Source organism: Schistocerca americana, chromosome 1, assembly GCF_021461395.2.
Source record: "Schistocerca americana isolate TAMUIC-IGC-003095 chromosome 1, iqSchAmer2.1, whole genome shotgun sequence".
Classification (NCBI taxonomy): domain Eukaryota; kingdom Metazoa; phylum Arthropoda; class Insecta; order Orthoptera; family Acrididae; genus Schistocerca; species Schistocerca americana.
This window is the reverse complement of record NC_060119.1, coordinates 473,449,975-473,473,388: the sequence shown is the minus strand read 5'-3', so window position 1 is coordinate 473,473,388 and position 23,414 is coordinate 473,449,975. Positions and strand designations below refer to the sequence as shown.

The 23,414-nt window shown below is 44.4% G+C and overlaps 1 protein-coding gene across 1 annotated transcript in view; it reads right to left on the bottom strand.

The window, feature by feature from the left end:
* The window catches only part of LOC124603708 (rotatin), a 417,493-nt gene that overhangs the window by 13,408 nt on the left and 380,671 nt on the right, over window positions 1-23,414 (bottom strand). The window contains exons 28-29 of the mRNA XM_047136418.1: window positions 22,421-22,632; window positions 3,768-3,908 (exon numbers count right to left, since the gene is read on the bottom strand). Coding sequence (XP_046992374.1) covers window positions 3,768-3,908; window positions 22,421-22,632 — 353 coding nt within the window. The remainder of the gene's footprint in view (window positions 1-3,767; window positions 3,909-22,420; window positions 22,633-23,414) is intronic.

Sequence of the window (23,414 nt, the reverse complement as noted above, 5' to 3'; positions counted from 1 at the left end):
TTTGTCAATAAGAATGTATAGGAATACCCATCATTCCCGTGAAGTGATGTATAGCACTGCAGCAAATAACCGAAAGTAGTGTGGGAAAGGATATATGTATTTTAATAACATAAAAAATACTAATTAATAAATACATGAAATATATTTAATGTTACTATCTTCGTTTGTACAGTTCCTTGGGGATTTGTTAACATGATTGTTTTCTCAAAAAATAAATACATAAATAAGAGTAACTTTTAAGATTATACATACCGTATTTACTCGAATCCAAGCCGCAGTTTTTTTCCGGTTTCTGTAATCCAAAAAACAGCCTGCGGCTTACAATCGAGTGCGAAGCAAGCGGAGGTTCTTAAAAATGTTGGTACGTGCCGCCACAACTAACTTCTGCCGTCGAATATATGTAGCGCTACACAGGCATGCTTTATAGGCTCAAAGATAAATACTGGCACCAAAACCTCTGCGTCAGTAAATAAATTTAAAAAAAAAGGTGGAAGACGAGCTTTTTTTTCTCCGCCCCGAGCTTCGACCACTGCATTTTCATACATTATCCAACGAAATAAATACAAATTTCGTATTGTTCATCTTCGAATGTAGCAGAATTTCAATTTACTACGAAAATCCAACTGGTAAGACTGTTTGGGATGTTTGTCAGTATGAGCAACTCTACGTTCAGAATTATTTCCTACCTGTGAGAAGAGGTGGTTGCTAATAGGAACCTGATGAAATGTGAATCACATGCAGTATTCTCTTCACCATAAGAATAATACGAATATAAACATTTTGCCATGTATTCTTTCGTGTTTGCTGCTATCTTATTTAAATTCTGTCTGCCCAATAAACTACGAAACTAGAGTGAGACAACAGCAAACGCGGAAGAATATACAATCGCACCAAAAAGTATTGGCACAGTTACATTTTAGTGGTTGTAGGTTAAACGAAACATATATTTCAGAACAGAACCCAGACACGTGACACTTTACATTACATAGGTTACAAATATGTCCAAATCACCTGTCCGTAAAGTAACATACAGTGTTATGAAAATAAACATCACTCTTCTGCATCCAAAAAAGTATTGGCACACGCGTATGAATCGGACAGTGTGTTCGTTTTCATTAATGTTTACCTTTTAGTGTGCATCCCTTTAGCATCTATAACAGCACGTTAACTCCTAGTAATGCTTTGTATTAAATTCCGGGTGATATCAGGGGTAATTTTCGACCATTCCTCCAGGAGCACTTTCTCCAAGTCGTTTTTACCGGACGGACGCCTTTTTCTGACTTGTGTGTTAAGATGAGCCCACAGGTTCTCAATGGGGTACAAATCAGGGCTCTGAGGTGGTGTTAGAACCCTTCTTGGGGCATTGTACAGTAACCACTCCTGGGTTTTCATGGCGGTATGTTTTGGGTCGTTGTCTTGCTGGAAATGAAACCACCCAGTAAGGCCCAAAGTCTGTCCACTAGCACCTCGCAACAAGTCGATGTATCTCATATGACCCATTGTACCGTGGATTGCAGCTAGATTTCCAATGCTGGACGCTGCCGTACAGCACCAGACCATGATACCGCCCCCACCATGTTTGACTGTGGGATGCATGTGTTTGATGTCGGGGTCCGTATTCGGCTTGCGCCAAACTTTCTTTCTTGCATCAAATCCGAGCACACTGAACTTCGATTCGTCGCTAAATATCACAGTGTTCAAAACTCCATCGGCTTGCTGATGTAGACCTTGGCAAACCGCAGGCGTTTCTGCCGGTTAATTTCCGATATGTGTGGCTTTTTTCTGGGAGAACGTCCATGCATGTCAGCCACATTCAACACATTTCGTATAGTTTGAACACAAACCGTCTTGTCGGACGTTGTCTGAACAACCTCAGCAATAGCTGCTGCACTTGTAGCAGGTTCCTTCCGAGCAAGTGCGAAGATACGGCGACGCTCTCGGGTTGTAAGTACTTTTGGACGTTCAGGACGACACTTATTCATTGTTGTTCCAGTCTCTTTATATTTATGAATGATGGCTCGTACCGTGGTGTAGCTAACAGACACCTCTGCTCCGATTTGTCGATAGCTTCTCCCTTGTGAATGGAGCAATACCACTCTCTCACGCAACGCCACTAAATGTTCCTTCATCTTCGGCTCCGTGCTGACCACTATCGTGCAATGCAGCAACATACTAGCGACTGGGCCGTCAACAACAAGCAGTGTCTATTGCGTCAGCAGATGGCGTTCCGGTACCTGAAAACCCAGCAGTATACCGAGAAGCCACGCTCTGTGCCAATACTTTTTGTGTGCAGAAGAGGTACATGTTTGCCCTTAACACTGCATTTTCTTGTTAATGGTAGGCACTGTGGGCAGAATTGTAATGTCTGGTATGTGAGGTAGCACGTACATGTGCTGTGTACCGGAAAGTGCGACGTTTGTAACCAGCAACGATAACTACGCACGTGTGCCAATACTTTTTGGTGCGATTGTACGTATCGTGTCATGTTTATATTCGTATTATTCTTATGCGTAACAGTGACACTGTCAGAAATGAAGCACGGTAACTGACTAGATTTTTAAATCTAAGATGACTAATTTATGTGCAGAATTTGATGTACTAAAGAAGCGGCCGCAAAGATTTTCAAACGGAGAAAAATTTTCGCTAAACTCTCATTCAGAACATCCTCTATCATTTGGTTCTTGTTGATCATTATCAAAGAAAGCAGCAGTGTAAGTAACAACAAATAGCAGTCTCTTGCCATTGTTTCGCTAATGAGACGATTGCTCTCTCTCTCTCTCTCTCTCTCTCTCTCTCTCTCTCTTTTTTTTTTTTTTTTTTTTTTTTTTTTTAAGCGACGATTCCTCTCTCTCTCTCTCTTTTTTTGCGACAAACAATTCATGACACAGTACAGTAACACATTTTCAGCTTAGAGTGACGTAAACACCTATAACAAAGAAAACGGCACTTATCAGATCAAAGCAAAATAAGGAAATCGATTCAAACCAGACGAAGCACGTGAAAAAGGAAGGGTACCCGTATAAATACGGACGGGGCGCCTGACGCATAGCAATGGTTACCTGGTATAGCTTAACTGCTAAGCTTACGACTCTAACCGAACTACTGAAGCTGTATCGTCATTCATTCGACCTAAATTGTGTCTCATATTATAATGGATCAACTTTGTTTCGATTTGGAGGTGCGGCCTAAAACTTCTCTCTCCCCTTGAATTTCGAGTCTCAAATGTCAGGTGCGGCTTGGATTCGGGAAATTTTTTTTCCCTTTATTTCGAGTATCATTCTTCAGGTGCGGCTTAGATTCGAGGAAATACGGTTGCTTAAAGTACATGCAGACTCAAACAGTAACTGTCTACGCATGGTCCCAGATCATGGAGTCTCAAATCACAGTTGGCCATGTTACAGAACTAACTGCCTGAGTCAGCTGCAGAATACTTAGAACAATATGTTGTAAAAGTAGACCTGTAGCACTAATGTTACGTAATACAAGGGTGAGTGTACAGTAGTATTTCCTTCTGTTTGGTAAGACATTGATGGCCAAGTTAACTGCATTAACATTATTTTCTATTGAATGACAATTTGTCCATAATCTAAGTCATTACCCCTCACCCTAGCTTGTGAAAACTACCAGTGACACGATCACATGTGGACAACAGGAAATTACTGAAAACATTGAGAAATTAACAAAAATCACAGTAAACAGAAACTTATTCTGAAAAATATATCGACAAAAGGAAAATTGTAAAATCTTACAAAATTCTTTTTGCTTACCTTGGAAATTGTAATCTGTCCTTCTGGATATGACGAAAAGTCAGTCAAGAAATCAAGCCACATATTCTGCAAATAGTCAATCTCAGTGCTGGGTTTTCGGCTGTGTGTATGCAGATATGTTAGTCCTCGAAGCAAATTGCTCTAAAGGACAAAAAAAGACAAGTTTGTGAATCAACCTTTTATAAATTTTGACTGCATCGTAAAAAAATATCACAATATTTATCTTCAACACCGAAGTAATAAGGAGAATGGAAATAAAAGAAAGAATATATGACGTAATGGATAGGAAGAAATTACAGTGGTACGGGCATGTACAACGAATGGAGAAAACCAGAATACCAAAATTGATACTGGAGTGGGAACCGGAGGGGAGGAGAATAAGAAGAGGACGACCTACAACCACCTGGCTCCAAAATGTACAGCACACAATGAGGAGAATGGGCGCAGGGGAAGAAGACACACAAGATCGAAACACCTGGAGAAATATTTTGAGAATATAGTTTAAGAACGTTTATTGTTTGTATTGTAATTTCCAAGTAAATTATTATGTTAGAGATAAGCCTCTGTAATGAGGAAAAGCTCAAAATAATAATAAAATATTTATCTTCAAATCAAACTTTCAGTCAATGATAAACAGTAAAGATATAGTTAGATATAATTTCCATCTTGCTTCTTCTTGTATCCTGTCCAGTTTTGTTTTACTCCCACAGCAGCCATTAAAGGAGATAGTAGTAGTGTATCACACCTAAAAGTCAAATGTCATTTTCTGTAATTGACTGCTCTTTTATGAAATAATGTTTACTAAAGCAGAAAAAAACTTGTCAGTACTTGAATTAGTTTTACTGAAGTAATTTGGGTGAATATAAATTAGGAATTATTCCGTGCTATAAATGTGACCTTAAAAATAAAATGATGTGACAACATTGTATAATGACTGTGTGAAATACATCAGTCAAAGGCTCGGTTAGCAAATCCTTTGAAGGTACGTTAAAAGCAACATAAACCAGATGAAAAACCTTCTGCTGCCACTTGTCCTCACAAGTGAGTTAAGCTCTTTGGACCGACCGATTGTGTTGATATTTCGTGTGTGCTAATTTTAAAGTTTTAGTAAGTAGTAAGTGTAGTGTCTAGATTTTATTAGGTTTAACTGCGTTCAGTAGTGTAATAACTGGGGAAGTGAAGATTTTAAGTTCTCTGCCGCATTTTTAAAGAAAATAGCGTAAAACCATTACTGCTTAACAGCCATTTTTAGGCCTAAATTTTGTGTGCGAAAGTTAAGTGATTTGAAGTGTAATTAAGTAAGTACATTAATATTATACTTCTATTAGAGCACTACAGAGCATAGTAAATAGGAAATAATCTTTATTTAGCAAAAGCTTAAAAAGTAGGCCTATATTGTAAGCAATCATGAGTGTGAAGTGTTTTAGCTGCCGTAGGAAAGTTAGTTCTGGGGTGCTATGCAGCTATTGTGACAGATCGTTTCACTGGGGGGAATGCAGTGGCATGGAAAGTGGGGAACAAAATGAGACTCTTCCTAGGGACTGTAGAGTGTGTTCACGGGATATGAAAATAGCAGAACAGGAGGGGAAGATTACAGCCCTTCAGGCTGAATTAGATAAAGCTAGAGAGGAACTAATCAGGTTAAGGGGGGAGAAGGGTGAAGAGAAGTGGGAAGTGGTAGCAGGGAACAGGGGCCGCAGAAAGAGGACAGTATCTGACAGTTTCATTGCTGGCACAAAAAATAGATTTGCCCTGCTGCCACAGTTATGTAATGAAGAGCCTCATGTAGATGTAGGTGTAGCTGATGCTCAGCAGAATTCAGTTAGGAATCCTGTTGCTTCACAAAAAGTAGGAAGTAGGAAGAAAATTCTGATGCTAGGTATCAGTCATGGAAGAGGTGTAGGCCAACTTCTGCAGGGAAAATTAGGTGACAGCTACCAGGTCTCAAACTTTTTCACGCCTAGTGCATATCTCAGCCAAGTGATAGACGGCGTAGGATCTTTGTGTAAAGGTTTCACCAAGGTGGATCATGTTGTAATAGTGGGTGGAGCAGGGAACAGTATCGATAGGGACCAGGGCTACAGAACTGAGAGTGATCTGGTAAAAATAGCATCAGCAACGAACCATACTAATCTTGAGTTTGGGCCTGTTTTCAAGTGGTACGATCAACCCCAGTTGAACAGCTCTGTGAAGGGGGTCAATATGAAGTTGGATCGACTACTTCGAGCTGCTGCTGGATCAGGGATTGGTTTGGTTCCTCTTGACACTATTGGTAGATGGGGCTTTACTTCTCATGGCCTGCATCTCAAAAGAATAGGGAATGATATACGGGCTAGGTTGATAGAGAATTCTTTAAGGGGAGACACTGCAACTCATGGAAGTAGTTCTTTTTTAGGTTAAGCTCATTATCTACAAATTCAATATTGAAACAAGATAAATCTGAAAATGTTAAGCGTAATACAAGTGGGGAGGGGTGGGGAGGGGAGGGAGAGGGAAAGGGAGAGGGAGAGGGGAGGGGGGGGGGAGAGGAGAGAGAGAGAGAGAGAGAGAGAGAGAGAGAGAGAGAGAGAGAGAGAGAGAGTTACAGTAAATTTACATCATAATCTCAGAGATTTAAAAAACAAAATTAATGAATTTCAAATTTGTTTAGATGAGCTACAGTCTACAAATCCTGTTGATATTATTTGTATTTCTGAGCATCATTTAGGTAGTGAAATTGAAATGCTTAATATGGAAGGGTATAGCTTAGCTTCAAAGTATTGTAGAAAAGAGATGGAGGAAAGAGGAGTTGCCACTTACATTAGAAAGGGTCTCAATTATAAAAACATTGACATTCTTAAATACTGTAGTGTTCAGCATTTTGAAGCATGTGCCACACAAGTAGAAACATACAAAAGAAAAATAATTATAGTCACAATATACAGGGCTCCAACTGGTAATTTCCAGCTATTCACTAAACAGCTTGATGCAGTATAAATTTTGTATGAATTTTTTTAACTTCTAAAAATAATGAACTCATACTAAGTGGAGATCTTAATTTAAATTTTCTGGAGGATAGTCTCTCTAGATCTGTACTAGAGTCTCCTATCACTTCTTATAATCTCACTGCCTTAGTACAGTTTCCAACCAGGGTTATGGGTACCATTGACAAAATTTTCATAGATACTACTACACTAGCAAATCATAGTATAAATCCAATATTTAATGGCCTCTCAGATCATGCACAGTTGCTTACATTTAACATAGTGGGGTCTGATTCAACTAATAACAGGAAGTGGGAAACTATATGAACAGTAAATGAAGCAGGAATTGAAGGTATAAAAAACTGTTTGAGGAATACAGACTGGAAAGATGTATCCCCCTAAGGTAAGTCTTTCCGCTCCCGGGATTGGAATGACTCCTTACCCTCTCCCTTAAAACCCACATCCTTTCGTCTTTCCCTCTCCTTCCCTCTTTCCTGATGAGGCATCAGTTTGTTGTGAAAGCTTGAATTTTGTGTGTATGTTTGTGTTTGTTTGTGTGTCTGTCGACCTGCCAGCACTTTCATTTGGTAAGTCACATCATCTTTGTTTTTAGATATATATTTCCTACGTGGAATGTTTCCCTCTATTATAACCATATCATTAATTTGAACCCAACAATTACGTTTGTTATTGTCGCTGTTGCATCTCGAAATCTTTCCTGTCGTCTTATTTTCTCTTTCTGCTTTTACCAGTAGTCTCACTTTCTATTCACCTTCCCTTTTTACCGTAATACAATTTTATCCCACCTATATATACTCTTATAATACGTAACCCACTTCCAAACCATAACCAAAAAATTTTTATTTTGCGCTTTCAGCAATACCGCTGCTATAAAATCCACCGTATCTAGTTCAATAACAGCTGCCTTCACGTATTAAACAACCATTTCGGCTAGTTCTAATAACTTTTACTTTATTTCCACTTCCGTTTTTCGTACATCACTGATCATTTTTAGCCGCTCTCCACAGGTTTTAACGTCATTATTTACAATTGTTAGCCCCATTTTCGTAATTTTTCACCACAACACCACGCCTTTTAATACATTTACACGTTTTTTCGAAATTTTCCCTAATTTCTCCGTCCTTTAACGTGTTTTAGCGGCAACACAACCTCCTAACCTTCATGCACATCGCTGTCTACCAACCCAAGTTCACCACAGGATCAACTTAACCAACACTTTTTCGCATTTTTTCATACCAGATCTCCAGTTCTTTTCTAGTTCACCCTTATCTCTCCCCATATATTTTTATCTTTCATTTTCATTTCAACCTCATGTTACACTTTCCACCTTCTAATACCATGTCACCCTCACAACACCCCCACAACGACCCCATTAAGTTTTATTTACATTCCCTCCGCAAACATGCCTTCACCCTAGCCAGATTACGCTCGCATATTTTATTTTCTCAGGCTTGTCTGACATTTGGCATAACCCCCAAAGGCCTCACACTTAAAGTTCCCATCTCTGGCTGCAACCCTTCTTTCCATCAGTCCCTATACCAGTTCCAAACTGAACAATCCATTGCCCTCACCCACCTAATCCTTCACCTACACATCAACTCAGCCAATGAACACACCCGTCAACTCCTATCCTTAATAAAAGTCCTCAATCTTTCCTCTCCCACATCCACACCGGCTATTCAGAGCATCCTCTTACAGGCCAACCGCAAACTAGAGCAGCATGCCACCCTTCACCTCAAAAAACTATCCAATCTCCTGGTTTCCCACCTCTGGAAAGGCAACTCACTCACCCTTCACAACCTTTCCAGCAAACCTCAACCACCTCTCATTGCACACAAACCCAGTCTCTCCCATCTACTCAGTCTCCCACTTCCAGCTCCACTCCCTCCAAAACCTCAAAATTCCAAGCAACACAATCTTGCACCACAACACCCTAATTCAGTAGTTAACCTTTCCTCCAAACCTCTCTCCCAATCTGAAACCTCTGTCCTATCCAAAGGCCTCTCCTTCAGCCCCACTCCCAGATTCAACCAAACAGCCCTTGTCAAAGATTTACTGTCCTACACTCGTACTCTCTGCTGGAAGTATCACTTTGTCACGAAGAAAAATTATCCTAATCCTACCCCTAATGATCCAACTCCCCAAGACACTATCGAAATTGAACCCTGCCTGGAACAGTTACGTCCTCCGTCACAGCGGGACCCACCTCCTCTTCCTCAAAATCACCCTCTCCAAACCTTCCAGGAATTTCTGACTTCCAGCCTTGCCTCTCAATCCTTCTTAAAAAACCTTAATCCTACTCCCAACATCACCACTGCTGAAGCCCAGGCTATCCGTGATCTGAAGGCTGACCGGTCCATCGTCATTCTTCCGGCGGACAGGGGTTCCACGGCCGTGGTACTTGATCGTCGGGAGTATGTGGCTGAGGGACTGCGTCAGCTTTCAGACAACACCACATACAAAGTTTGCCAAGGTAATCCCATTCCTGATGTCCAGGCAGAGCTTCAAGGAATCCTCAGAACCTTAGGCCCCCTACAAAACCTTTCACCTGACTCCATCAACCTCCTGACCCCACCGACACCATGCACCCCTACCTTCTACCTTCTTCCTAAAATTCACAAACCCAATCATCCTGGCCGTCCCATTGTAGCTGATTACCAAGCCCCCACAGAACGTATCTCTGCCTACGTAGATCAACACCTTCAACCCATTACACGCAGTCTCCCATCCTTCATCAAAGACACCAACCACTTTCTCGAACGCCTGGAATCCTTACCCAATCCGTTACCCCCAGAAACCATCCTTGTAACCATTGATGCCACTTCCTTATACACAAATATCCCGCACGTCCAGGGCCTCGCTGCGATGGAGCACTTCCTTTCACGCCGATCACCTGCCACCCTACCTAAAACCTCCTTCCTCATTACCTTAGCCAGCTTCATCCTGACCCACAACTTCTTCACTTTTGAAGGCCAGACATACCAACAATTAAAGGGAACAGCCATGGGTACCAGGATGGCCCCTTCGTACGCCAACCTATTCATGGGTCGCTTAGAGGAAGCCTTCTTGGTTACCCAGGCCTACCAACCCAAAGTTTGGTACAGATTTATTGATGACATCTTCATGATCTGGACTCACAGTGAAGAAGAACTCCAGAATTTCCTCTCCAACCTTAACCCCTTTGGTTCCATCAGATTCACCTGGTCCTACTCCAAATCCCATGCCACTTTCCTTGATGTTGACCTCCACCTGTCCAATGGCCAGCTTCACACGTCTGTCCACATCAAACCCACCAACAAGCAACAGTACCTCCATTACGACAGCTGCCACCCATTCCACATCAAACGGTCCCTTCCCTACAGCCTAGGTCTTCGTGGCAAACGAATCTGCTCCAGTCCGGAATCCCTGAAGCATTACACCAACAACCTGACAACAGCTTTCGCATCCCGCAACTACCCTCCCGACCTGGTACAGAAGCAAATAACCAGAGCCACTTCCTCATCCTCTCAAACCCAGAACCTCCCACAGAAGAACCACAAAAGTGCCCCACTTGTGACAGGATACTTTCCGGGACTGGATCAGACTCTGAATGTGGCTCTCCAGCAGGGATACGACTTCCTAAAATCCTGCCCAGAAATGAGATCCATCCTTCATGAAATCCTCCCTACTCCACCAAGAGTGTCTTTCCGCAGTCCACCTAACCTTCGTAACCTCTTAGTTCATCCCTATGAAATCCCCAAACCACCTTCCCTACCCTCTGGCTCCTACCCTTGTAACCGCCCCCGGTGTAAAACCTGTCCCATGCACCCTCCCACCACCACCTACTCCAGTCCTGTAACCCGGAAGGTGTACACGATCAAAGGCAGAGCCACGTGTGAAAGCACCCACGTGATCTACCAACTGACCTGCCTACACTGTGACGCATTCTATGTGGGAATGACCAGCAACAAACTGTCCATTCGCATGAATGGACACAGGCAGACAGTGGAATGGACACAGGCAGACAGTGTTTGTTGGTAATGAGGATCACCCTGTGGCTAAACATGCCTTGGTGCACGGCCAGCACATCTTGGCACAGTGTTACACCGTCCGGGTTATCTGGATACTTCCCACTAACACCAACCTATCCGAACTCCGGAGATGGGAACTTGCTCTTCAATATATCCTCTCTTCCCGTTATCCACCAGGCCTCAATCTCTGCTAATTTCAAGTTGCCGCCACTCATACCTCACCTGTCATTCAACAACATCTTTGCCTCTGCACTTCTGCCTCGACTGACATCTCTGCCCAAACTCTTTGTCTTTAAATATGTCTGCTTGTGTCTGTATATGTGTGGATGGATATGTGTGTGTGTGCGAGTGTATACCCGTCCTTTTTTCCCCCTAAGGTAAGTCTTTCCGCTCCCGGGATTGGAATGACTCCTTACCCTCTCCCTTAAAACCCACATCCTTTCGTCTTTCCCTCTCCTTCCCTCTTTCCTGATGAGGCAACAGTTTGTTGCGAAAGCTTGAACTTTGTGTGTATGTTTGTGTTTGTTTGTGTGTCTGTCGACCTGCCAGCACTTTCATTTGGTAAGTCACATCATCTTTGTTTTTAGATATATATTTCCTACGTGGAATGTTTCCCTCTATTATAACCATATAAATAATGAGTTGATTAGAGATACCTCCAAAATAGCAGACACTTTAAACAACTTTTTCCTTTCAGTAGCAGACAACTTAGGTTTGCAGAGTTCCTCAGAAGACAGCTTAAAATATTTAAAAAATGCAATTCTGCAACATTTTGACAAAATTCAACTATATCCTACCTCACCTACCTCACCTCACCTACCTCATATTTTAGCTCTCTTAAAAACACATGTTCCCGTGGTTATGATGAAATCAGCACTACCATAATTAAATGTTGCTCCTCAGAACTTTGTGATATACTGAGTTACTTATGTAATGAATCCCTCCACAGTGGTACTTTTCCAGATAGGCTTTAATATGCTATTGTCAAACCATTACACAAAAAAGGAGACAAATCATCAGTGGAAAACTTCCGTTCAATTTCATTATTGGCAATATTTTCAAAAGTGTTTGAAAGGGTTATGTACAATAGACTTTATAAACACTTAATATAGAAAAATATTCTCATTCACAATCAGTTTGGATTTCGGAAAGGATTGTCAACTGATCAAGCTATATTCACTTTTACAGATGATATACTAGAATCAATAAATCAAAAGTTATTATCACTTGGAATATTCCATGATCTGGCTAAAGCTTTTGATTGTGTTAAGCATGATATCCTTATACAAAATTTAAAATATTAGGTGGTAACAGGAGTGGCAGGCTCATGGTTCTCATCCTATATTTTTAATAGAAAACAGTGTGTGTCTGTATCAAGCTTACCACATAACAACAGTTATTCAAAATATGAAACCATCAAGACAAGGGGTGCCCCAGGGCTCTATTTTAGGTACCTTGTTGTTCCTATTATATATTAATGACCTTCCATATGCAGTGTCACAAAATGCAAAGTTTTTCTTACTTGCAGATGATACAAGTATTGGTATAGTTGGTTGGTTGGTTGGGGGATTAAAGGGACCAGACTACTATGGTCATCGGTCCCTTTTTCCAAAGACAAAGAACACCCACAGAGAATAAAAACGAGGAACAGAAGAGATCACAGACGATACCGAACAGGAGAGACTGAGACAAAGACAAGACAAAACGAACGAAAACCACATAGAGAATGACGGTGGTTGGCCGACCATAGAAATAAAAAAGGAAAAGCCAACCACTTAGAAACACATTAAAAAATCAGTGTAAAATCATAGGCCAAAGGCCAGCATCAACACAAAACAATAAAAGAAAACAGAAACACTCAGATTAAATGATAAAATCCCCCTGCCCGAATAAAACGTAAAACTAAGTCAGCCATAGCGGAGTCGTCTGTTAAAAGGGCAGGGAGCGTATCAGGCAGCGCAAATGTCTGCCTGACCACAGCTAAAAGGGGGCAGGCCAACAGAATGTGGGCCACTGTCAAAGCCGCCCCGCAGCGACATACAGGAGGGTCCTCCCTGCGCAGTAAATAACTGTGTGTCAGCTGGGAGTGGCCAATGCGGAGCCGGCAAAGAACTACCGAGTCCCTGCGAGTGGCTCGCAGGGATGACCGCCACACAGCCGTCGTCTCCTTGACAGCACGGAGTTTATTGGACATTGTCAGTTCGCGCCATTCATCGTCCCATAGCGCCAAGATTTTGCGGCGGAAGACTGCCCGCAAATCAGTCTCAGGGAGGCCAAGGTCCAGAGATGGCTTGCTGGTGGCCTCTTTCGCCAGGCGGTCAACATGTTCGTTACCCGGGATACCGACATGACCGGGGGTCCACACAAAGACCACAGAGCGGCCGCAACAGGCGAGAGTATGCAGAGACTCGTGGATAGCCATCACCAAACGAGAACGAGGGAAACACTGGTCGAGAGCTCGTAAACCGCTCAGGGAATCGCTACAGATAACGAAGGACTCACCTGAGCAGGAGCGGATATACTCTAGGGCACGAAAGATGGCGACCAGTTCAGCAGTGTAAACGCTGCAGCCATCCGGCAAGGAACGTAGTTCGGAACGGTCCCCTAGAGTGAGCGCATACCCGACACGACCAGCAACCATCGAACCGTCAGTGTAGACAATACCAGAGCCCTGATACGTGGCCAGGATAGAATAAAAGCGGCGGCGGAAGGCCTCTGGAGGGACTGAGTCCTTCGGGCCCTGTGCCAGGTCCAGCCGAAGGCAAGGGCGACGAACACACCATGGGGGTGTATGCAAAGTAGCCCGGAAAGTAGGTGGAACAGTAAAAACCTGAAGCCCAGAGAGAAGCTCTTTGACGCGGACCGCTATTGTACAACCAGACCGGGGCCGACGATCTGGCAGATGGACGACCGATCGCGGGAACAGGAGACGATAATTTGGATGCCCGGGCGAGCTGAGAACATGGGCAGCATAAGCGGCCAGCAAACGTTGGCGTCGGAACCGCAGGGGAGGTACACCTGCCTCCACTAGTACGCTGTCCACGGGGCTGGTGCGGAAAGCACCAGTGGCAAGGCGTATCCCGCTGTGGAGAATTGGGTCCAGCACCTGTAACGCAGATGGGGATGCTGAGCCATAAGCCAGGCTCCCATAATCCAGCCGGGACTGGATTAACGCCTGGTAGAGCCGCAACAGGGTAAAGCGGTCGGCGCCCCAGCGGGTGTGGCTCAAGCATCTCAGAGCGTTTAGATGCCGCCAACACGTCTGTTTCAGCTGCCGGATATGAGGCAGCCAAGTCAACCGGGCATCGAAAACCACCCCCAAAAACCTGTGGGTCTCCACCACAGCAAGGAGTTCGTCGGCAAGATAAAGCCGCGGCTCAGGATGGACTGTTCGGCGCCGGCAGAAATGCATAACGCGGGTCTTGGCTGCCGAAAACTGAAACCCATGGGCTACAGCCCAAGACTGCGCCTTACGGATAGCGCCCTGTAGCTGACGTTCAACAGCTGCAATGCTGGGAGAGCTGTAATAAAGGCAGAAGTCGTCAGCATACAGGGAAGCGGAGACAGAGTTTCCCACGGCCGCAGCAAGACCGTTAATGGCTATTAAAAACAGACAGACACTTAAAACGGAACCCTGTGGCACACCGTTCTCCTGGACGTGGGAGGAACTATACGAGGCCGCGACTTGCACGCGGAAGGTACGACACGACAGAAAATTGCGGATAAAAATCGGCAGAGGACCCCGAAGACCCCATCCATGGAGCGTAGAAAGAATGTGATGACGCCACGTCGTATCGTACGCCTTCCGCATGTCGAAAAAGACAGCGACCAGGTGCTGACGGCGGGAAAAGGCAGTACGGATGGCCGACTCCAGGCTCACCAGAGTGTCGGCGGCGGAGCGGCCTTTACGGAACCCACCCTGAGATGGAGCCAGAAGGCCCCCAGACTCCAGTACCCAATTCAAGCGCCGGCTCACCATCCGTTCAAACAACTTGCAAAGAACGGTGGTGAGGCTAATGGGACGGTAGCTGTCCACCTCCAGAGGGTTCTTTCCAGGCTTCAAAACGGGGATGACAATGCCGTCCCGCCATTGCGACGGAAACTCCCCCTCGACCCAAAGACGGTTGTAAAGATCGAGAAGGCGCCGCTGGCAGTCCACTGAAAGGTGTTTCAGCATCTGACAGTGGATGCCATCTGGCCCAGGAGCGGTATCAGGGCAAGCAGCGAGGGCACTGCGAAATTCCCACTCACTAAATGGAGCATTGTAAGATTCTGGGTGGTTGGTGCGAAACGAAAGGCTCCGACGTTCCATCCGCTCTTTAATGGAGCGGAAGGCCTGGGGGTAATTCGCAGAAGCGGAACTCAGAGCAAAATGCTCTGCTAAGCGATTGGCAATGACGTCGGAGTCAGTACAAACTGCTCCATTCAGTGAGAGCGCAGGGACGCTGGCAGGTGGCCGATAGCCGTAGACGCGTCGAATCTTGGCCCAGACCTGCGAGGAAGTGACATGGAGGCCAATGGTGGACACATACCGCTCCCAGCACTCCTTCTTGCCTTGGCGGATAAGGAGGCGGGCCCGCGCACGCAGCCGTTTGAAGGCGATAAGGTGGTCGAGGGAGGGATGTCGCTTGTGACGCTGGAGCGCCCGCCGGCGATCTTTAATCGCTTCAGCGATCTCAGGCGACCACCAAGGCACAGCCTTCCGCCGAGGGGACCCACAGGAATGGGGAATGGCAGATTCGGCGGCAGTAACGATGCCGGTGGTGACCGATTGAACCACCGCATCAATGTCATCGGTAGAGAGAGGCTCAAAAGCGGCAGTGGAGGAGAACAAGTCCCAGTCAGCCTTATTCAGAGCCCATCTGCTAGGGCGCCCAGAACAGTGGCGCTGTGGTAGTGACAAAAAGATCGGAAAGTGGTCACTACCACACAGGTCGTCATGCACACTCCATTGGACAGATGGTAAGAGGCTATGGCTACAGATTGAAAGGTCAATGGCGGAGTAGGTGCCATGCGCCACACTGAAGTGTGTGAAGGCACCATCATTTAACAGCGAGAGATCGAGCTGCGACAATAAATGCTCAACGATGGCGCCTCGACCTGTTGCCACGGACCCACCCCACAGAGGGTTATGGGCGTTGAAGTCGCCCAATAGCAAGAAAGGTGGCGGCAATTGGGCGACCAGTGCAGCCAGGACGTGCTGCGAGACATCACCATCCGGTGGAAGGTAAAGACTGCAGACGGTAACGGCCTGTGGCGTCCACACGCGGACAGCGACAGCCTCTAAAGGCGTCTGGAGAGGGACAGACTCGCTGTGCAGAGTGTGAAGAACATATATGCAGACGCCACCAGACACCCTTTTATAAGCTGCTCGGTTCTTGTAATAACCCCGATAGCCACGGAGGGCGGGGGTTCGCATTGCTGGAAACCAAGTTTCCTGGAGAGCAATGCAGAAGAAAGGGTGAAAGCTGATAAGGTGGCGGAGCTCAGCTAGATGGTGGAAGAAACCGCTGCAGTTCCACTGGAGGATGGTGTTGTCCATGGCTGGGAAAGGCGTGACGGGACTGGGAAGGCAGATTACGCCGCTGGGTCACCTGCTGCCTCCAAGTGAGCACCTGCGCCAGTGCTTTCCATGGCGCCGGAGGGACTGGCGAGATCGAGGTCCTCAGCGGACGCCAGGATCTCCACCTCGTCCTCAGACGCAGAGTTTGAGGGTGGCGGTGGGACAGGTGCCACCGCAATGTCAGGTTGCTTGGGAGCCTTTTTCTTCAACGGCTTCGCACGCTGTGCCTTGGGAGGGTCTGGCTGGGAGGGCCCCACTGGGTCAGTCTCAGGGACGGACGACGACCGTGAAGCCCTATGACCAGCGACCGGTTGTTGTTTCAAAACTTTGCGGGTATCCGCTTTGACACTGGGCAAAGCCTGGGAAGGGAGGGCCCCAAGGGACCCCTTCCTGGCTGGAGTGGCCGAAGAAGCCCTACGCTTCTCCGGCGGGGAAGGGGGGACGAATGTCCCCGATGGTTGGGGTGGTGTTGCTCCTGGAGTAGGTGGAGCAACAGTGGGCGAAGTGCCCCCAACAACCAAGGGGGCCGGTGCATTGAGACATGGCTGAGAGGCAGCAGTACGTGACGACACGGGAGAGGATCGGACTGCTTGTGCAGCAGCGGCATAGGTGGATATCATGGGCACGGGATGTAGCCGCTCATATTTCCGCCGTGCCTCAGTGTAGGTCAGGCGGTCCAGGGTCTTATATTCCATTATCTTCCTTTCCTTCTGGAAGATCCGACAGTCCGGTGAGCAGGGGGAATGGTGTTCTCCACAGTTAACACAAATGGGAGGCGGAGCACATGGAGTATCAGGATGCGAAGGACGTCCGCAATCCCGACACGTGATGCTGGAAGTACAGCGAGATGACATGTGCCCGAACTTCCAGCATTTAAAACACCGCATCGGAGGAGGGATATATGGTTTCACATCACAACGGTAAACCATCACCTTAACCTTTTCGGGTAAGACATCACCCTCAAAGGCCAAGATGAAGGCACCGGTGGCTACCTGATTATCCCTCGGACCCCGATGGACGCGCCGGACGAAGTGAACACCTCGTCGTTCGAGGTTGGCGCGTAATTCATCGTCGGACTGCAGAAGAAGATCCCTGTGGAATATAATACCCTGGACCATGTTGAGACTCTTATGCGGCGTGATGGTAACTGAAACATCCCCCAACTTGTCACAATTGAGCAACCTCCGTGACTGGGCAGAGGATGCCGTTTTGATGAGCACAGAACCCGAGCGCATCTTGGACAGGCCCTCCACCTCCCCGAACTTGTCCTCTAAATGCTCCACAAAAAACTGGGGCTTGGTCGACATGAAAGATTCTCCATCAACCCGCGTACACACGAGGTACCGGGGTGAATATTCTCCACTGCCTTCTTTAGCAAGTCGTTCCTCCCATGGAGTAGCTAGGGAGGGAAACGATCTCTGATCCAATTTCTTCACGTTGAGGTTAGACCTCGATCGCTTAGAGACTGCTGGTGGAGGCCCACCAGCGATAGATGATGTACCACGCTTCATTGCGGGTCATCCGCCCTGATGCCACCTACTCCGACCAAGGGCCCTCCCCACGGGCGCCACCCAGCCACAGCAAAGGCCACCTGGCAGGATGGCCATTGCCGGGAGTCCTGATGCCCCACGGGGATGGGCATCTACTCCTTGGCATACGTGGGGAGTGAACGGCGCAGGCATCAGTAGAGCGATCCCTGTGTTGTCAGGGGGCTACAACCAAGAGGGTACATGGCGACCCCACCACAACGGACTGGCTACCGTGCTGGATCTTAGGTGCAAAAATGGCCAAGGTCGTCGTCACAGTTAAAAGAAACACTGCAGAGGGCAGCGTGGTATTCGCCCAAGAGATCGAAAACGAGCGGGACACCATGGCAACGACGAGAAAGACGGCTATAGGTCTAATTGCACGAAGGATACAGTGCACCATGTAAGGTGCCCTTCCCCAATTGGCTCGCTCTTCGGAATAATTTAGATAGATGGAGGTCAAACCCGAGAGGGGACCATCACATAAGGCCGAAACGTTTGAGACTCCTTTTAGTCGCCTCTTACGACAGGCAGGAATACCGCGGGCCTATTCTAACCCCCGAACCCGCAGGGGGGCATATTGGTATAAAAAACAGTACCCGTGATCTCACTGAGCAATCAGCTAATGAAATATTTGTAAGTATCAATGGGTGGTTCACAGCAAATGGACTGTCACTGAATTTTGACAAGACCCAGTACATACAGTTTAGTACCTCACAAAGAATACCTGACCCTATAAGTATAATGTATTCAAACAATGAAATTACAGCTGTAGACAGTGTCAAATTTTTAGGGCTACAAATTGACCACAGTCTAAATTGGAAAACTCACACCCTAGACTTAATTGAATGCTTTAGTTCAGCTATATTTACAGTAGGCATGATAACAGAAATAGGTGGTTTAAAAATGAAGAAGTTAACTTATTCAGCCTACTTCCATTCACTAATGAGTAATGGAATCATCTTTTGGGGAAACTCCTCTCACAAAGAGAACAATTTCAAAATTCAGAAAAGAGTCATTAGAATTATATCTGGTCTCAGTCCTAGATCATCATGCAGAGACCTCTTTAAGAAACTTGGTATTCCAACTACTACTTCTCATTACATATACTCACTGATGCCCTTTGTCATTTCCATCACATCTCTTTTTACACAAAATAGTGCAAAACATGATTATAATACCAGAACCAAAAACAATCTGTATAAGGACTATTAAAGCTTATCATTAGCACAAAAAGGAGTCAAATACATGGGAATTCATATATTCAGTAACTCACTAGAGCATATCAAAGGTCTTGTAAGTGATAAAGATCGGTTTCAGAGTGAATAAAAGAATTTCCTGTTGGCCAACTCCTTCTACTCCATTGATGAATATCTTCACAAGGATTATAGCTCATAACCCTGTCTGCATTAGGATTGTACAATATCCATGTATCTGAGTAAGACTCTTTCCACATCCCATAGACTCCTCTCCAAGGGATCCATGGAAAATGATAAATGTAATGTAAAGTGGGTTTCTCTGGGATATAAGTGACTTACACTTCATATCTAACTTTCCCCACCCTCTCTCTATCTCCTCCCTGAGAAAAGAAACAATACGTAGTGGTAGCTTCACTGTCCTTTTACCTCTTTCCGTAGATGCTCATGATAGTAACATGGGAACATTCCACCACCTTTGCTGTTTTCAAGATAATTTTCACAGGCTTTCTGTCATAATAATCTGCCCTTTGTCAAAGTTGTTTATCTCATTGGATATCCCCATTTGCAGCCCCTATCTTCACTAGAGTGATCCCCAATCTGTGTCTGCTATGCTTTAATACTTTTGTTACGGTATCACATACACACAACACCTCCAGGCGGCATCCGAAGTCGCAGTGGGCAGTGGTCATAATGTTTTGGCTCATCAGAGTAGATATCCAATAACAATGGCAGTAATAAAATCAAAGACATTAAAGCATGTATAATAATATACAGCAGTTCATCTGTGAATAGGATGAGGAGGGGGAATCAAATGATTGTAACATGAGATGCTATCATCATACACTATGTGCAGCTTGCAAAATACGAAGTTAAGTATATTTACCACATAACATACACTAGCAGGGACACTGCTTTCTCATTTCTTATTGTTTTAAACTTCTAAAAAAAAAAAAAGAAAGAAACTGTATAGAGCATGCCATAAAATTCAAGTGAAACCATTGCAGACTATAATGAGAACATTACGCAAAATTTCATGGCAGTCACTCTGTAAGTATTTAATGTTCTGGGCACTGCACTCTATATGTTGTTTTTGTTGTGTCGGCCACTGTGAGAGTCAGCACCAACATAAACATGGAAGGAGCAAAGTTGCAATGGCTGGTGGCAGGAATTCAAAATGATCTGTACATAAAACCTGAAAATTAATCGATCACTTTATTTCTAAAAAGAAAATTAACTAAACTTCTTCCTGTGCCTCCTACTACAAGTACTTTACTCTCTACTAATACTCACAGAACGCAAGCTAAGTAACGTCTTCTTGCTACTCAATACTTATATTCTTGAAGTCTGCGACAGACCTGATGCTAACCGGTGATGGGCGACTGGTTAAATCAACATTGGCAGGGGGTGCTGAACTCTGTCTTCCTGGAGATGTGGCACTGCCTGCTCTTTCCATTGGCGTGTGGGTCAGTGCCTTTTTGAAGCTGTTTCACTGTGCTGCATTGGATATTTGGCAAGTTCTGCTCAATTCCTCTACCATGTTCATGGCGATTTTTACTTATCTGTTTATTTCTTTTGCAGTTTATTCACACACTGATTTAAACTGTCATAAACGCAAAAACTCAACTGGTTCTATTGCTTCATTACCAAATATTACTATTTCATTTTGGAATGTCGATCACACATTACTTTAGTGTTATTATAACTGACTTTCAGGAGTGCTTACAAAGTTTTCCATTAATGTCTTCACAGCATGAAGCTTGAAACATGGTACACACACTCAATCTACCATACCAAAAACACTATGCTGAAATAGACCTTTACCATGTAGTTAAAACTTTCAACTAATGTTTTTTCTAATGAACTAATGGATTGGACTTCTGCTTCTAAATACAATTTTTCCAGGTGCCTCCCTAGCAAAGAAGAGACCTGATTGGAATATGTAAATGGTAACCTGTGTATTCCAACAGACAATGGAAAGTGCAGTCTGGAATATCAACAATATTACACATTGAGCTTTCGGCCAAAGCCTTCTTCAGGAGAGAAATCACACACACACACACACACACACACACACACACACACACACACACACTTAGACAAGCAATCACACCTCACACACGTGTACCCACTATATCTGACCAGAACCCATCACTTTGTCAAAATACAAATGGTGGTAAAACTATTAAAACATTGCATCACGATAAACTTATTAGTTGACCAATAGCTGAAGAACATTTTGTGCAAGAATTTCACTAAGAAAGTTTGCATAGTATCTGGATTACTAAATCCATAGTCTGTATAGCATTTAATACATAAGTGAAGAGTCCGACTTTTCCTAATGAATAACTGGCAAGAAATATTGTTTCCTGATATTGTTTTAATTATGTATGTTGTGCTTCATCAAACATCATTTAATAAGAACACAATAACACAAAGCTATACTTGTTTCTTTGAACATGAATGTTTCACAATTCACATGTCTTCCTACTTCGTAGAATTTCCATTACACAACAAAAAACATTTAAAAAAAAATAAAAATAAAACCAAGACTGGCAATTCTGGTTGTGTTAGGAGTGAATAATTACTCCAAAGCATGCTCAAGCCATACAAGCACGGTGGCGAGTGAACAACTGTCACAAAAGCTGTAAACTTACAGTGCTCCTTAGATGGCTGACTAATGAAGTATGACATGGTGTTTTATTAGAACAAAAAAAATACAAACGTTCAAAAAATGTCCGACAGATGGCACTTCATCTGATCAGAATAGCAATAATTAGCATAACAAAGTAAGACAAAGCAAAGATCATGTTCTTTACAGGAAATGCTCATTACGTCCACCATCATTCCTCAACAATTGCTGTAGTCGAGAAATAATGTTGTGAACAGCACTGTAAAGCATGTCCGGGGTTATGGTGAGGCATTGGCGTCGGATGTTGTCTTTCAGCATCCCTAGAGGTGTCGGTCGATCATGATACACTTGCGACTTCAGGTAACCGCAAAGCCAAGAATCGCACGGACTGAGCTCTGGGGACCTGGGAGGCCAACCATGACGAAAGTGGCAGCTGAGCGCACGATCACCACCAAATGACGTGCACAAGAGATCTTTCAAGCGTCTAGCAATACTTTGCTTTTTTTTTTTGTTCTAATAAAACCCCATGTCATTCCAAGCATGTGTGTCAATTTTTACCTCTCTATCTACATTATTCCGTGGTTTATTAAGTTTTAAAATTTATACAGACTTTTTGATCACCCGGCATTACACACACACACACACACACACACACACACACACACACACACACACACCATGAGTTAATGACAAATACAAACTTAATTGATCAACAATTTAACAAATGACATTCACAGAATACCTTAATCATTGCTGTCCTGCATTCCTGGGATTGGCAGGCATTTTTCAGAAGATGTAAAGCAAATTTCAGCAGTAGCAAATTACTGGACTGTGGTGTCAATGACATTTCTTGAAGAACTAAATTCACAACTGTGTGGAGCAGAGACATGGAGCTTGGTGATTTCCTCAGACCCACACCATGAACAGTACTTGTTAAGATCAAAGACCTGCAAGCTATCATCAAGAAAACTGCATGAAAGTGTTTGAAAAATAATAATAATAATAATAATAATAATAATAATAATAATATACAGCCACTGCAACTAGGCTACAAAGTAAAATAGGCACTAAAGTATTGCTTAACAATGATGGTCTGATGTTGACAGCAAGTTTCCTTTTTCTTTCTTCAAATTACACTGACAGCTGTAGCTACTAAAGCAAACAAAATAGTTCACACAATCCACAGCTCCCATGGTGGCTTTGATTGTTACCACAGATCCCATGGGAGCCTAGTGAATATACCCCATAGCAGAGAACCTCCACATTTTGTGAAGAGACATGGACATTCAGTACTTTGTCACTTACTTGATTTTCACTATCCTTTAACTGTTCTTGACATGTTAACGCACACACCTCTGTACCTGGTGTCTACACGTAGACACGTTCAGAGTACCAGGTAGAAGGACTGGTAGCGCAAATAAACGCGTCCAGAGCACACAGGGACAGGTACAAAGGCATGTTAACACGTCCAGAGCAGTTAAGGGTTAAGCTCTTTCCATAGATGCTCATGGCAATAGCATGTGAACAGCAGAACAGTTTTTCCATTTCCGAGCTCCTTGTTTCCAGGAGCTGGGCCACAACAATCTGCTCTTTTTCAAAGCCACTTATGTTAGTCGACACCAATTTGTGACCTGTATCAGCACTAGAATCCTTTCCCATTTATCTCTGCTCCACTTACGTACTTTCTTTACAGAAACATGTGCCTGCAATACCACCAGGCGGCATATAATTTCGTG